The sequence below is a fragment of the Lates calcarifer genome, linkage group LG5 (genome assembly GCF_001640805.2).
Source record: "Lates calcarifer isolate ASB-BC8 linkage group LG5, TLL_Latcal_v3, whole genome shotgun sequence".
Classification (NCBI taxonomy): domain Eukaryota; kingdom Metazoa; phylum Chordata; class Actinopteri; family Centropomidae; genus Lates; species Lates calcarifer.
This window is the reverse complement of record NC_066837.1, coordinates 28,570,211-28,587,625: the sequence shown is the minus strand read 5'-3', so window position 1 is coordinate 28,587,625 and position 17,415 is coordinate 28,570,211. Positions and strand designations below refer to the sequence as shown.

Sequence of the window (17,415 nt, the reverse complement as noted above, 5' to 3'; positions counted from 1 at the left end):
GCCACAGTGCTGGGTTGTTTCAATAGATCTGAACCCATAGAACACATTCAGTTGTCATTCTACCACTTTCCTTGTGTCGAGAAAGAGAAGAGGAAATGGCTGGTTGATTTGCTTTGCAGTTCTGCTCTACTCAAAGAAAGTTAAGGGTTAGTTTGGGTTGGATGATTTCTGTAAAGATTCATCCATGATGAAAGTCTTGTCTCTACTCTCTACTCATCCTCTTGTCTCTTCTTTTTCTTTATTTATCTACCTTATTTTTTCTATCAGATATTATTATTTTTAAGGTTCACATTAAAAAAAGCTTACACTTTAAATACCCACTCCAAACTTCTGCTCTTCTAACTATACAAAGATTTCTTAGTATTTTGCTATCTCCTGTATATTCTTTTTTTTCAGCTTCTGCAGCACCTGCAGGAGCTCCAGCAACAGGGACCAAGCCAGATGAGTGGCCCAGTAGAAGCATGTGTCCCACAGGCAACCAGAGTACGGCAAAGCCCCCCAGCTCCAGCACCACAGCAACTATCCCCAGCTCCAATACTCACAGTGACACAGTTACCAGTACTAACAGTAGTGTCACTGCTGCTTCAAAGCCTCCTGTCATGAGGACCAGAGCTCTGTCTCTGCAGGCTAGGAACAGTTCTACAGGTGAGTCTACATGTATGTGTGCCCTAACTCCTTCATGCCAAACAAATTTATAGATGACAAATTGTTTGCTCACTGTTTTAAGTTAGTAATAAGATTCAGATTATTTGTATTTTAGAGGCTGTTCCACTTGTGCTTACTTTTATTTAAATCTCACACTTTAATCAGAAAAATGTATCATAACCACCTGGACCAGATCAGACTTTTGATGAAAGTTAAACGTGTCACAATCATGTTTGCAAATTGTAATTGAACACTGCAGTCAGGACACATTCAAAGGAAAAGCTGGTTTGTCCTGATCATTAACAAATTAGTCATCTGGGTTTCAGTCTTTTTAGCAGCACGTTCATCAGCAGTGATTATGGTGCATTTGTTCAGTGACAATCAGACGGGTTTTGATGAAAGATTAGAAGTTTGTGTCATTGTGTTTTGTCATTGTTTGGGATACAGATTGGGTCATGGAAGTGTTTCATTTTGGCATTCATGATGAGTCAAAGTAAGAAAATGTAAGTAAAAAAGGACCAAAATTCCATTTTAGCAACAGTCCCTTCAAAGAATAAACAACTGAACCAGAATAATAAAGGTCTTCAGTACATGCAATACATATTTATAGAAAATACCAGTGTGAACTGTGGAGAATTACTTTGGGATTTTATGTGTATATCCTTTAAAACCAGCAACCAGCAGAGCTTATCTGTGCACATAGTTTTTCTTACACACTTTGTGTAAATGCATTATTCAGTTTTGAGCCTAATAAACTTTCTATTTAATGCTTCATCTTATTTTTCATTATCAGGATGAGTAGATTTGAACAGCTTTTCCTTATCTCAGTGTGTATGAGAAGATTTTGATGTGGATGTGGAAGATTTTAAAGATTAAAGGTGTGAATTACTTTGTAACTTCCCCTCCACCTATAATAGATACTGGTTAGCAGGTTGGCCCTTTAACACAAATACAACATGAAAGAAAACAGACTGCTGTTTCTGCAGTGTATCTTGTCTGGGTCAGAGACTGATTAATACATGTGATCCTATTACACAAGGAACACAAGGGAGAGCAGAGACAGAGGGAGGGCTGCAGGGCAGAGTGTAATAGGGGGCTCACTCTAGGGACAGAAACAGACTGAACAGCAAGCTCCACCATCTGGGCTGAGTTGGACTCAGTTCAGCAGGTGGCTGAGGTAAGGATGCTCAGGAAACTGAAGCGCATCCTGGACAATAACTCTCACCTGCTACACGACCTTAAGGTGTTTCAGGAGAGGACCTTCAGCCACAGACTGGTACCACCTCAATGCAGGACTGAACACAGATGCCTGCAGCCATCAGGCTTTTTTAAATCCAATAATTACGTACAGTCTGCTCTCTGTTATGATCAAATGCTGCAATATTTTGTTCATTTTTCACCTCGTTGGTACACGTGCAATATTCTTTGTTTTGGCATAGTGGGTATATTTTGTATGGCTCTTGTTACTCTTCTTCTTGGCTTCACATGGCCCTTTTAAAATTTTCATTACATTTTTTTTTTAAATCTTAATTTATATTTGGTGCTGCTGTAACAAAGTAATTTCCTGTCAAGGATCAATAAACTATTCTATTCTATTCTATTCTATTCTATTCTATTCTATTCTATTCTAGAGAAATAGTGACTTCAGCTGAAAAGCTACCTGTTAAACACTAAGGACTAAATAGGGACTGAAGAACAAGAGAAGGGTGGTGGATAAAAGAAGATAAAAAAATCACTTCCTGGTCATAATCTGGATCTCTCTGACTTCAAATCTTCTGTCATAGTGTGACTCAGCAGCTCTAGCTCAGAGCGGACTCATTTTCACAGCTCTAGCTACTCTATCTGTGACTGAGCAGACTGAAAGACTGAGCATCAAAATTCAGTCTCAAGGAAATAAAAACAAGCCCTCTGGAGAGGTTTTGCAATGGGCTTTGACTTCTTCTGTGTCCTCTCCACAGGTCTGAAGGCCCCAACAGCCACTAACCACAACACAGCCAAGACGACAGCTGCCAGTCAAACAGCAGTGAAGACAGCTCCCTCTGCCAATCACGGGTTGGCAAAGCAAGCGTCTCAGTATCCCTTGCAAAGAAGTGGCTCAGCAAGACTCAGTCGACTCAACAGTACAGGTAAAGATACATGACAAGTTGTTTGCTGGTGGTGTGCGTGTGGGCTGCAGGTGCTGGATTAATCCCAAACATCCATGGCAAACATCCAGCATCATCACAGCTACTGCATGTGATTTGTGTGTGTTGGTGTTTGTGGGTGTGTCTTGAATGATGCTATCCTATTTCTTCTGGTATTCTTGAAGTATTTTGGCAGATCAACACTCTGCTCTGTGGACAGCTTAAAACTCTGAGATGTAACTGTAAACTCTCAGCTCTCCATTCATGTGATATGATCAGCAGCTTAGAGTGTGATTTTATACTGAGATTTGGATGATGTTGTTGATGTTGCTAAAAGCCAGTGGAAATAGTTTTTAGATTGATGCTGTAGATAGCCAGTATTTTGTGCTGCTAAAATTCCTTTAAGTATGCGTGTTTCCAAAGCTTAAGGAAGGAAAAGCTCCAGAAACATTTAGATTCTTGTGTTGAATCTGACCGGCATCTCAATGCAAACAGTTCAGGTTAAGGGCTTCTTGTAGATGAACAAATGTAAGAGCTGTTTCGTTTGCTTCACTGTGTGCACAACAATGTCTTGTGTGATCAGTTGAAACAATCTATTTGCAGCCTTTACTCTGCATCCTTTATACATCAGTTTGTATGTTGAGCAGCTTTTTTTAGTGATATGAGATCATTCCTTTAATCCTGAACCACACTGCTAGATGTTTACTATTCAGATACACACTCACATGCCAAGCATTTGGGCTGACTGACTATAGCTCATACCCTGGAAGCTTAAGCAAACATAATAATCATCCCTCTGCAGTCTCCCTGTAATTATTCTACTGCTCACGACACACTCTCAGGCATGCACAAACACAAATTATGTTTTTTGAATTTAGAGTGGAGCCACATTTGCATCTCAGCAATACTTGGGTTGGATTTAATCTTTAGTGTTGTTTAGTGTGCTGAAACACTTGTAATTTTCAACCAGTAAACACTCATTTGTTTACTAGTTGAATTACCCAAGCAAACATTAACAGTAACAGTAACATGAAGGAAAGGAAGGAAACATTCCGCAAATGTCATGTCACACCAAAAACTCATTTTAAAACAGTTGAAAAACAAGTTGCAGATAAAGTATATGCTCAGTCACAGAGCATCAAAAACAGTACCAATCCTGTATGAAGTACTCTAGGTTTCCTCCATGCGGGACCTATGAAAGCAGGGCTTGTGGTTGCAGCCTCCCCCCATGTGGTGGCTCTGGTCTGGGCACGGGCGCCTGGCTGCCTCCCCTGTGTGGCTGGTCCTGGAAGTTGCTACGGGTCGTGTGGGGAGCTGCTAGTCACAGACATGCTGTCACCCTCAACATGGCTTTACTGACACACACACACACTCACACAGCCAGGCAGCCTGCACTTCATAATCCTTGCAGATGCTTTTGATTCATATACCTCTCTCTTTCTCATTCACACACTCCACAGCAGCCCTCAGGCAGCAGTGGTTAGCAGTGTGGGCTTTTAAAGCACTCACAGGCTTTCTCTTTGTCTTTATTTAACATGGAATTTATTGACTCTGACACACAGACACACACAAGGGACTATTTATTTGGCATGGCTAAGCTGTCATTTTTGAAGACTGATCTGAAGTTCACATTTCAGTCAGATTTTTTCATACTTGTACCACATGTGCTGTACAGTTTTACTAGGCAAGGATTTGTGTAAAAATGCATCTTAACAGACCTAATCACAAAGTAGAGCTGCAATAAAGAAAAGTATTCATTGAGTCAAAGTAAATGTAAGATTTGCGTCAGATTTCAGTTCAGTTACCTCCTGCTGCCATTTGGAGCCTGGTGGAGCTGTAAGTGACCAACTTCCTTTGTCCTGTCTATTTGTCTGAGTGACCACCACTTTGTGAAAAGGATGACATGTGGCCAAAGTTGTAATTCTGAGGTACATCTGAAATGAAAACATGTTGTTTAAAGTCACATAACATACAGTATAGGAAATCAGTGATCGGTGTATTTAAATACAGTCTAAGCTCTGTGGGTGCTCAAGTGATAATGACCTAGTTAGTTATGTTTATTCTTATTTTGATTGTTAAAAACATGCAGTTCTTTTTATTTTCAGTATAAAGTCTGTGAGAATCAGCTGCTCTTTTCAAGTGTCACTCTAGTGCTGTTCATAACAGTTTGAAGTGGACACTTAAACTTTTCTTCAGGGCAACTTTCTTCTCAAAAAGATGAATTAAGTGTCATTTATCATTTTCATGTGTATAAAATAATTTCACACAATTGTTACCATCACCTTCAGTATATATCAATTTTATCCCAAGTTCATTATCCAGCTAGCTAGAACTAATGTATTCCAATCAATGGCATTGTAATAAATCCTTCCCTTACGTGAGTTATAACAGTCAGTTTTCTTTGAGCGGTGCTGCTTCAGCTCTGAAGAGGTTTGATCTTGCAGTGCATTTGAACAGTATTGCATTATAACTAGAAATATTTGTAATATTTCCTTTACTCTCACTGAAAATTATTAGAATCACCTCTCAGCAAAATCCAGCACAGTTGATAAGCTCTGCCTCCAAATTAAATCTGCATATTCAATTCAATTCAATTCAATTCAGTTTTATTTATATAGCGCCATATCACAACAGAAGTCATCTCAAGGCACTTTTCATATAGAGCAGGTCTAGACCGTACTCTTTAAAATAGGTATTTACAGAGTTAGACCCAACAAATCCCATCATGAGCAGCACTAGGAGACAGTGGTAAAGAAAAACTTCCTTTAAAGAGGCAGAAACCTCGAGCAGAACCAGACTCAGGGTGGACGGCCATCTGCCTTGACTGGTTGGGTTAAGGAGAGAGAGAGAGGAGAAGGGGGAGAGAATAGTGAGAGAAGACCATAGCATAACACGGGTTCCAATAAAATGTAAGGTGATGCCAGTAATACAGCAGTAGTAATGATAGTAGTGATAATTAAAGTATTAACTGCTAACATAGCAATACAACTAATAGCAGTATAAGTAATTTCTAATTCTAGCAGCAGGTGTTGAGTGGAGTTGTAGGAGCAGCAGGAGACTTGTCATCACAGATCAGACTCTACAGCTCCAGAGGCAGAAATACCTGCAGAAAGAGACAGAAGAGGAGAGAGAGACGGGAGAGCACAATACTACAGGAAAGAGGAGATACTGAGTTAGTAACATGTAACATGGGATATGAATCAATACTGATGGAGAGAGAGAGAGAAGCTCAGTGCATCATGGGAGATCTCCCGGCAGTCTAGGCCTATAGCAGCATAACTAAGGGATGGTTCAAGCCTGAGCCAACCCTAACTATAAGCTTTATCAAAGAGGAAAGTTTTAAGCCTACTCTTAAAGGTACAGAGGGTGTCTGCCTCCCGGACCAACACTGGGAGAAGGTTCCACAGTAGAGGAGCCTAATAGCTGAAAGCTCTGCCTCCCATTCTACTCTTGGAAACTCAGGGAACCACCAGTAAACCAGCATTCTGGGAGCGCAGAGTCCTAGTGGGATTGTAGGGGACTATTTCTATTCTATTCTATTCTGGATTTGACTGGGGGCCAATGTAGAGAGGCTAGCACAGAAGAAATATAGTCTCTTTTCCTAGTTCCTGTCTGTAATCATGCTGCAACATTTTGGATCAGCTGCAGAGTCTTTAGAGACTTGTTAGGGCAGCCTGATAATAATGAAGTACAGTAGTCCAGCCTGAAAGTAACAAATGCATGGACTAGTTTTCTGCATCCTTTTGAGACAGAAAATGTCTAATTTTGGTGATGTTACGCAGGTCATCTAAACATCTCTACATCTCTAAAACCTAACTGGGGAAAAAATCTACCTGTTAATATATAGGAAATATGGGTAGTACTAGACCAGTCCAAAAAACCAGTAATAAAAATTGTCATTGACCCATTTTATTTATTTGTCATTTTGAAAACACAGCTAAATTGCAAATGCTAAACTTGAACATACAGCTAAGTTGCACTTATAATATGTAAATATGCGTGATTGTGTGAAACAAAGCTGGCTTTTGGTGTCTGTGTGGCTGAATAGGCTCAGTGTGGCACCTGCTACTGAGAGATGAGGAGACATGAGAGAGCGAGGGAGAGAGACTCCTCCCACCCTCTTCTCTTGTGTATTTCTTCTTTATTGTAGTCCTTTCATCACATGGAACCTTCACATGAATCATCTCTGCTCTCTTTCATTCAAATGGACCCCAAGAGAGGATGAGAGATGTGGAAAAAAAAGATGGAGGGAGTGAACAAGGGACAGAACAGTGAGTGAGGAAGGAGGGGAGGGAAAGAATGAGTGAGCAGCAGATTATTCAAATCCCACCCACTCCCCCTTCCCCCTCCTCCCCTGCAGCATCTCTCCCTCCTGTGTGTGTGTGTGTGTGTGTTTACTGGATCCACAGACGTTTAGAAAGAGCAATAAATTAGAGGGAGTGTACAGATGCTTGTCTTTGTCCAATCTCCCAGTGTGTGTACATGTGTGGAAATGAGAGTTAAATTTTTGTGGCTGTGCACACAAATCTCCATAGTGCAGGTCAGTGGGATGGATCGCTGTGCGTTTTGTGTGTAGCGGCAGAGCTGGACTACTAATCATCACTAGCATTCAGGATTTTCTCTCCTCCGTGCCTCACACACACGTAAGTGCTACCTCTCTTGTTTCCCTCCCTGTTCTCTCACTCCATCTTTTATTGTTGGATGATTCATTAGCACTTGGACGACGGTGAAGCACGCAGCTATTTTTGGCGCCATTTCTTTGCTTCACCAATTGGCTGAGCTACAGAAACCCATTTTCCTTTGTTTTTTTTTATTTTTTTGCATCACAGCGGATGAACGGACTTGCCTTTTTTGTATTTTTTGGTCTTTTTTGTCTTGTCTTTTTGCACTTTCATGGAGGTGCAAGGCACATATTCCAGCAGCAACACTCACTAAGTCTTTTTTCTTTGTTGGTTTGTCTGTGGGATTATTATTTTTATTTTTTTGGAATTAAAGAACAAAAGAGTGACATTTTTATTCAAGACTTTAGTTTGAAGCTGCTGTGGATCAATTCTCGTACAAAACTTCTTTGGAAGAATTAAAATAAGACGGAAATAATTTCTTTTGTAGCTGACAACAGTTACCTGGTGAGAAAGCAACACTGGTAATTTGGACGACAAGAAGAAACAACACGGTCGGTATTTTACACAGCCCAGGAGAGAAGCAAAGAAAGTGCTGAAAGTCAAAGTTCTTACAAAGAGCATTGGAGGACAAACAGAGACGATGTTATGGTCTCCAAGACTGTCGCTGTCCAATTTCCACGTGAAACTCACAGCCAAAGGTCTTTTCCGAAATCTTCAGCTGCTGTCAGGATGCAGGAAGAACACTGTGGTCTTCCACGCAGGTCTGGATATACCACTATCCTCCACTCATCCAACCGTCAACTAGCATTTCATCATTTCAACATATACATCTTTCCCCTTTGTCGGTCAACACAAGTTTCAGGCCAACAGGTTCATCACTACAGTGTGTCACAAACCTTTAAACCATCAGTGACCCTGTTCTCATTAACTGCTTTTTGACACCTCAAAGAAAATTGTGATTTTTCACAACCTTTCAATCTATTCATCCGTCCATCTATTTTCCCACGATCTTCCTTTTTGCCTTAGAGTGCTGGAAAATCCTCCATGCTGGGTGGGGTTTAAGTAGAATGCTACCACACCCAAGGAAAGGAGATAATTGTGTTTAAGACTCATTCAGACTTATACATTCCAGAGAGCATAATGTTTGCTCCCTCAGCTCTATTAGTTCCCTTTTGTGATCAGAATTAATCAGTGGTCTTAAAATGGTGTTTGGAAGCCAGTGTAGCATCACCAGTGGGTGTACCCCCCTGCCCCCAAAAAACACCTGTCTGTGCCAAAATACTGCTTGTCTTGTGTATCTACTTGTCATAAGATAATAATATACATATTTTATGTATATTGTCAAGTAATCACCCTTTCCCTTATTACTCCATCCATCTTTAAAATCTGTGTTCCACCTCTTTCACTCTGTCGGGTGGGTGAGACTGCCTTTCAATGAAATGTAAGGATCAGCTTTCTTAGCCATTTGTTCTAGCTTAATCTTTACTTATGGATGGGAAGCCTGACTTCAGATCAGCCACTTCACCCTCTCGCTCCTCCTCCTCCTCCTCCTCCTCCTCCACTTCATCCCTCAGCTCCCCATGTTTTCCTGCATGATGATGGAAGCCATTGTTGTATCTGTCTCTCCTCCACTGTGGGGGCTTTTTATAATTGTCTACCACTGCAACCATGGATATATAGGGTTACAATAGGTCTGTCAGATGTGTTAACACTAGTGTGTACATATGTTTTTGTGTGTGTGTGTGTGTGTGTGTGGAGGCTTTCTGCACAAGTGCTTCAGCATGGCGTGATGAATAGCCGTGTCTGCGGGCTCTGATACCCACGCCCAGAGGGGCACCAACCACGTGACTCACACACAAACCAGAAATAACCAAGGCCACATCTGGCCATTACTTCTTCAACTATTAAACAGTTGCTCTCTAATTGCTGAAGGCTTGTGTTTTCTGAGTAAAATGGTAGAGAATCTTTACTCACTGTTACTGGTGTTTTTTCTCTTATAGAGAAGGAACTGCATTAAGCATTACTGCATACTAGAGTGTTCCTCTGAACATGTTTGCTTTGAAGCATTTCATAGTGCTATGTGAATAAAAAATAAAAATCAGTGAGAGGATCAGAGAGAGGATGCCAGTGTGAATAAGTCATTGGGCTTCGCCTGCCAAACTAAGACTAAGACACAATGTTAGCATTATGTTAGCACAGAATGAACTTTTATGCTCAATGTTAGCATTACTTTGGCTGCAGCTTTGGCTCTGTAGTCTCAGCTGGACAGAAGATAAGGCAGTAAAGTAGAGCTGAATATTTGTGTGTGTGTGTATGTGTGTGTGCAATCCACTGCCACTTCACTTCTTGGATAATTAGAAGTCTGTTTAGCAAGAATAGAGAATATAAAATATTCACATGTGGGACATGGCTATGAAATTAATTCAAACAGGAGCAGCTGTAACAGATCAAAGCTCTGAGTTCAGATCTGACATAATCCATCACAGACACCAGAGAGTTGAACATTTATGCAATTTGTTTTGTTTACAAGCTAACTACAGATTTCCCCAATTTGACCTTCACAACAGCTTCACGTGGGTTTTGATTGGTGTGTTCGCCAGTATCATTAGGCCACTGGACATATGTTAATTACTTTCATGTGTCTTGGCTAAATTGCTCACTAATTCCTTCATCATCTTTGACAAATCGTCTTGATCCATATAAACTGTCTGGATTGTCTGCATTTTTCATGTTAAGCAGCAATTTCTCAACAGATCAGGTCATGTTATGCAGCCAGTATTTTTTATCACTTGATTTTGTGAACGTGTTTCTCCTGTTTTCAGTAAATATTCAGCTCAGCCATAATCATGATGTTCCTCTGTGAGTTGTACTGTGCATTCCTACCAGTCCATCTGAGCTCAGCAGCACGTGTTTGGCTGCAGTGTTTTCTCAGTTCCACAGACCCACTTTCCCTGCTGCTGTCTGCTTTTGCCCTGAAATGTAGGTTAGAGCAAGCTTTAGTCACCAAGCGTGCATGTCCGTACACACTCTGCAGAGACAGCCGTGCACACTGCATAGTTGCTCAGCTGAGGCTGGCCAATCGTGCAAGCTTTAATCTGATGTGGGGGTGCTGTTTTTTTTCCTGATGTGGTGGCAGATGAGGGCATTAGAGGCTCCATGTACTGGACTGTAATATTCTCCTCAGTCTCAGCAGAGATGTAGATTTGGGCTGCAGCATTCTCTAATATTTGTAAAGCTAAGTAGAGATGTTCCCAATGGAGATCAGGGACAGTCACGTGCAGTTTATCTTTTGGCCACATCTAGAGCTGCCTTTGATCTAGAAACCTCTTGTTAAATGAGTCCCAGTTGTTTTACACAGTGCCTTAATCTAAGGCCAAAAGCTGCTTTGTGTTTCGCTCAAAAAGTGATTGGAATGGTTAAAATGATCTGTGCATTAATGTCACAGCAGTTGCTTAATGTCATTAATGAGGAGCAGGGTATCATTTGACATGCTTTTGACTTTTCAGTTTCTGGCAGTGGGATGTGTCACAGCCAGCCTGCTGCATGACTTTTGTTACTTAGTATTTTCTCCTGTTTCTAGTGTGTTATTTTGGTCATTATTTCTCCTGCCTTTCTGGTTGTATTTTGTTGCTCCTTTCCCTCATGTTTCTCGGTCTTGTACTTCCTGTTTTATTTTGTAGTTACCTGTCATGATGTGTTTCTTGTGTATTTGCTTCCTGTCTTTGTCTCGTTCCTTCCTTTTTTAAATCTCACCTGTGTCTTGTTTGTAATTATCCCAGTGAGTATGTTAAGTCCTGCGTCTTCCCAGTTCTTTGTCAGAGGATTGAGTTTGTACCTGTGTCCTGTTCCTTGTCTCATGTTTTCCTGGTTCCCTAGTGTTTCTCCGTTCTTTTGGATTTTGTACTTTTGGATATGTTATCTACCTACTGGTATGGTATGGTATTTTTTGTTTCCTTTTGTTGCCTGAACTCCCCTGGACTTGTGGTTGTCTGCATTATGGGTCCTCTTCAATTTGAAGCAAACCAATGCCAGGCAATGTTAGGTGTGTCTCCATCATCGGTTAACAATAACAAAACACCTTTTCAGGAAGAAGAAAAATACAGTCAACAAAATGATTAAGAGTTCTACTGAAATGATTAGTATTGATAAAATAGTGTTGGACACTGGATGGATGTTGTAACATTGAATAACATCCAAATATGCCTTTGTAATTCTTTTATTAATAAAGTGATGGTTTCTTCACTATTTGTAGAATCTTTTTTTTTTTTCTGTCAATAAACAATAGATATGATTTTTTTTTTCAGTGCAGCTTTTTAAAGCTCTGTACATAATATGTCTAAATATACTTGGATGGAAACTGTTTTTTGTTATGAAAATAAGCCCATCTGTCTGTGCCTGTACAGAGGTTTTCCTGTGCACAGAGAGTGAAAACATCATGCCGTCTTTCTTGTGTGTGACATGCTCAGTGCACTTGTTTCCATGGCAACAGTCATTTGGAAGCTGAATGTCCAGTGTACAAATGATATGAATGTATGATTCTAGCTGATAGTTGATCAGCTGATGTTTTCAGTCCTGCAGTTACATTACTTTGGCGTGCATCAGGAGATGATGATTGTCTTTGCTCATTTATGTAATTTTACGTTATGAGCCTCAAGGTAAAATTCCTTAAGCAACCAGTGGACAGATGATTGGTGAAAGAAGACTCCAGGGGAAGAGCTCACTCTAAACCCCACAAGTTAGCACATGTTTATCTCAGTTCTTCCTTTAGTTTTGTGGGTTCACAGTCGAATAATGCTATGTTGTAACATTAAAGTGTTTCTGCAGCTGTGAAGATGCCCTGTGTGGTAGTCAATCTACCACCTATATGCAGTTCTAAACAGAAAAACAAAATAACATTCATGGTTTTTCCAATGTTACATCTTAATGTTCATTGGTGTATGGATTATCTTAAAATTAATGAGACTAAAGTCCTTGTGATGAAATATTTTTGTTATCTGCATTTAGAGTGAACTATTTCCAACTGTTTCTATACTTAATGGGGCAGGCTGTGCCTTTGTTGACACAATTTTTTGCCCTGCAAACACACATAGAGAGCAACCCAGTGCTAATCTCTGTTGGTGTAGTTTGATGTAACTACAGGAAGCTTTGTTTTCTGACTCTACTTATTAAACTTATTAATAACTTATTAAAAATAGACACATGACACCTCTTAATCTAGTAAAGCCTTGATGTCAGCTCTACTTTAGGAAATGTGATCTCTCAGTGATTATGATTTGCATTGATTTGAGCCTGTAAGACTGCTGACCAAAAATCTACCAGGGACAGATGTAGGAGTTTTAGAGTCATCCTCATCACAGCAATTTGCTAAAGCTCTGTGTATTTTTCACATGTGGTTACATGAACACTTCCAAGTGAGGAGCTTGTTCAAGAGGCTCTGTTCTTTTTTTCAAATTGAAATGATTTGGCACACAGTTGAACCCAGTGGTGGGCCGTGCATTTCACAACTAGGCCTTCACTGCTGTCCTACCTGAATTAATACCAGCATTATGATGTCACAGCTATAGAAACCATCAACAATATACAGAAACACAGTATAAGAGAAGTTTGCATCACAGACAGACATGTCATGTAGCCAGAATAAATACCATTACTGAAGCAATGCTATAAAAACCCAATTAACACAATTCAATAGGTCCAAACACTGCAGCCACAGCTGCTCCACACACATCATCTCCAGCAGAAGCAGCAATATTAACTAATAAAATGTCAAAGACGTAAACAATAAAATATAGGTAAAATGTATTTTACTCACAAAACTGTTTATAACTGTTTAACTGTTTTTATTTGCCCTCAAGTGAATTAAACTTATTAAATTACTACGACTGAGCATATATATATATATTTATATATATGCTCCTATATTCTATAGCTGTGACATCATAAACATTATATATATATGTATATATATATATATATATATATATATATATATATATATATATATATATATATATATATATATATATATATATTTATTTATTTTTTTATTTTTTTTTTTTCTGAACTCCTTCCAATAATTCATATGATGTTATCATCTGTGATGGAGGTAATCTTACTTTTTACCAATGAAGACTCTCATGACACAGCAGAAACTGTCCTCTGTGATGTGTGCATGCTAACAGTCTCGTTTCTCTCTCAGTTTGGGCTCAGCAGCTCTGCATGACTACCTGGCAGACTTCAGGTATAAACCATCATCAACACCAACAGACCATATATATATATATATATATATATATATATATATATATATATATACATACATATATATATATAAACTTAAAGCAGTGATAGTAGTGATAGTAGGTCAGTGTGTAGCTCTGTGTGTTTTTCCTGTAATTAGAGGAGGAGACGTAGTTCTGTATTTCTCTCACACACACTAATCACTTTGTGATAATCACTGTGGCAGCCCCGCATCCTGTGAAAAGAGCATACATTTTCACTACAGTCACTTTCAGTGTTCATAACTGGTTTCATAATGTGAAAAAGCATTAATGTTTGGTGTTTTGGCCCTGTGCCACATCACATTAAAAAACAACATTTGAATTGTCATATGACCAAGATGGAGGACTGAATATGCATGAAAATTAATCCACATGTATTACAGTATGTATCTATTTGAATCTTTTGCAATGTGAACAATTCCATCTGAGGCGGTGAGATGGTAAATATGGACCATAGTGAAATATTCACCAGGCTGTCGTGTCCACAGCACAGTTTAGTAGACTATTGTTCTGATGAAACTGTGCAAAGTTAGACATGCACACAGACTACTGGTTGTCCTTCAGTGTAAGGCAGCAGGATCGGGAAGGATCAGGATGTTTGCTTCTATTGTCAGACACTGCTTAAGGTGGCTTGTTGGTTAAAACTGAGTCAGTGTTTGACAGCTTTTATTTCAACAGTGCAACTTGTCAAATGCCAGTGTGCGCTACTAATTTTTCTTTCCCCTGGTCAACATAATCATTGTATATTGAACCATACTTTTTTCTTACCTGTGTCCCCTGATACAGCTTGGGTGATGGAACAGGCATACCGGTATAAACCAGTGTTCTGCTCAGTGGCTGCCAGTAGATGGCAGTATATTTAAGGAAGTCATTACAAGCTTCAGGGCCTTGTTGATCAGCTTGAAGCACCAGCTCTAATTTACAGAGCACAGACCAATCTGAGTTCAGTATGCTTTTAATTAGATTATGAATGCAAGTGGATTGCAGAGCTTGTATTAATTTGAAACAAGTACACAGTCGACACACCTGCCTGATGGCTTTAATTTATAGCAGCCGCAAAGATGAATTTAAAGGTTGTTTTTTGTTTTGTTTTTTTTTAGAAATGTACACACTAACTTAAGAGAGAGTGTATGTAGTGTAGGGAACGAAGAAGTGGAAGGCAAGAGAGCAATGAAGGAGGCTGGGCAGAAAAGATGTGTGTTGATCTCTCTTTCTCTCTCTCTCTCTCTAATTGCTTTGTCTCTGGTAATGCACTCCTTAATGCACACCCAGGACCCATAACACACTCTCTCTCACACACACACACACACACAATGGCCATCATTACCACACAATCCCATGATGCATCTCTCTCAGCCTAGAACAGCCAGTAGGGCGTATTCTCATTTACCGGACGAGAGCGAATGTGTGAGACATATGTGCATATGTACGCGCAGGATTTTTTATGTTCTTTGTTTGGATTTTGTATTGGTTGTGTGCAGACCCCAGACTGGCCGACACTGTGTGTGTGTTGCTGTCCTCTCTTCTTTTCTCTTACGTTTTGTTTTACACGCTTTTACTGGGCTGAGTGAGTGTTAATGGGCTGAGTGAGTACTCTGTGTGTTTTGGGTGGAGTGTGTGGACACCATGTTGAATGTTGTACCAGCTGCCCATACATTAAGAGGTCATCGTTCTCTTGCAGTGGACAAAAACAAACCCCGGGAGGCACCAGCAAGACCCACAAACACCAACAGCAGTTCACAGGTAGCAGCACCTGCAGGGGGAAACAGCCAGAACCAGCAGCAGCCTCATCCTGACCTGGTACACACTCTTCTTTTTTAAGTTTTGAGCTTTTAAGATGGAAATTCAGTCATTACATAACTGATAACAATACAGCTACAAATTTACCTCTTCATTTATTAACAAGAGTCATTTGTTTCTTATCTTTCCCTAAGAATGAGGCCCTCTGAGAAGCATTTTTATTAGAATTATGTGATGTGTTTTATTGTCAGGTACCAGACCTGGTGAATGCAAACTCGCCAATAACGCCAGCTCTCCCAGTGCTTGTTGCTGAAGTCACCAATACGGGGTCAGGCACTACTGGAGCTTCTGGACTTGGGTTCAAAGCACGAACCAGCTCACGTTCCAGCCCCAAAACCGGATCCCGCATACAGAATGCATCCAAACCTGGTGTGGCCAGGTCTGCTGTGGTGGACGGGATGGTCATGGCTAAGCAGAACCAGAGCAAAGAGCAGGCAGAGAAGAAGAACCAGGCCATCAACCAGCTAAGGAAGCTGCTAGTTGAGGGGAATAAGAGAGTGGAGGCTCTGGCTACAGTCATCCAACATCTCTTCAATGAGGTACCTCAGTTATGTCTGTGTTTCCCAAACAGTGAAAAAAATACCACACCACCTGCTGTGGGGTGAAAGCTTCTATCCCTTCCTACTGTTTTTTTAAACTGCATTAAAAACATGAAGGCAAACAAATGCTTTACAATTTATATATTGGTTGTAAATATTGAATAATACTAAAATGTAAACAGTGAACACACTGTAAAGCTCTGTGGCGAACAAAAACATCCAGTGCTGCCATGAGTGATCATCTGTAATAGCTGTTGTTTGAGTGGCTTCAGATATGGCCATGCAGGAATCAGCCCAGGCTACTCAGTTTGCCTATTCACCACAGTGCAAATGTGGCTAGGCAGTGACAATTTATAATGACATGAACCAACAGGGTTTCTTAGTTTTTGGATATTGGTGGCGAGGTAACTGTTTGAATGCTGTAAGACGGGTAAAGACAGCAAGCGGTTGCACAAGTCAACTGATTAGATTTTTTTTCTGCTATGCTTTTATGCATTTGTTTATTCATTATTTACGCTGTCAGTTGTTGCGGAACCACCATGGCATTGGCATGGCATGGTTTGTAAAGGCATCTATTAGTAAGAAGAACCAACTGAATACCCATCCCCTTGTCCCTCCCTTTCCAAACGTGTCACAAAGTCTATGGTAGCCATCAGGTGACAAAAAGGCGCCAACTACTGCATTGACTACTCTGTTACACTTAGTTGTTAGTCTGTAAAACTATGTGTAATAGCTAACATGTACTCTCTCCTTACTTCCTCTTCGCCCCCTTTCGTCTTCCATATAAAAGCTGCGGCATCAGCGTAAAAACATAAAGGCAGACACTGTGGAACTCCCAGATATAAATGGCTCATTCTAAGCGAACAAAAACACAACGATTGTTAGTTTTAGGTAATTACACACACAATCCTGCAGGTGACATTATAAGCAATTATTCTCTTTGTGTCTTGTGTGGCTGTACAGTAGCAGTGCCTTATTTTGAAATCACTTCTCTCTGGATAGAGCTTGTACTGCTGTTAACAAGAATGTTTTGGGTGCATCCTATAACACAATACCTGCTATTAGTAAGTGTCTCCCCATAAATAATAATACTGTTGATGATAAATGGAATGACTCTACAGTATTTCTCTTTAATAGGAATTTCTTCTGCTTTAGCACCACATCACTTTAGAGCCATGATGGATGCGTTTTTACACAGTCTAGTGCAGGTTAGTGTGGGGGTTAAATGCGCAAGGAAACTACCAGTTATCTGCATACCATCCTTCCCCTCTGGCACATTAGAACAAAGCACCCACAACCTATAATTAAAACATCACTCAGCAGTTGTTGAAGATATTGCAGTGTGATATGATGCTTGTAGAGGAGGAGTGGAGTAATGGCTGTTTTTAGTTGGAAGTATTTAGGC

The 17,415-nt window shown here is 40.1% G+C and overlaps 1 protein-coding gene across 3 annotated transcripts in view; it reads left to right on the top strand.

The window, feature by feature from the left end:
• Positions 1-17,415, top strand: part of LOC108900093 (microtubule-associated tumor suppressor 1 homolog) — a 44,763-nt gene that overhangs the window by 14,304 nt on the left and 13,044 nt on the right. For 2 of the 3 annotated variants that reach the window (XM_018700935.2, XM_018700933.2), the window contains 5 exons: positions 397-645; positions 2,604-2,771; positions 13,590-13,631; positions 15,353-15,471; positions 15,663-16,010. In XM_018700935.2, coding sequence (XP_018556451.1) covers positions 397-645; positions 2,604-2,771; positions 13,590-13,631; positions 15,353-15,471; positions 15,663-16,010 — 926 coding nt within the window. The remainder of the gene's footprint in view (positions 1-396; positions 646-2,603; positions 2,772-13,589; positions 13,632-15,352; positions 15,472-15,662; positions 16,011-17,415) is intronic. The other variant, XM_018700934.2, reaches the window with a different exon arrangement.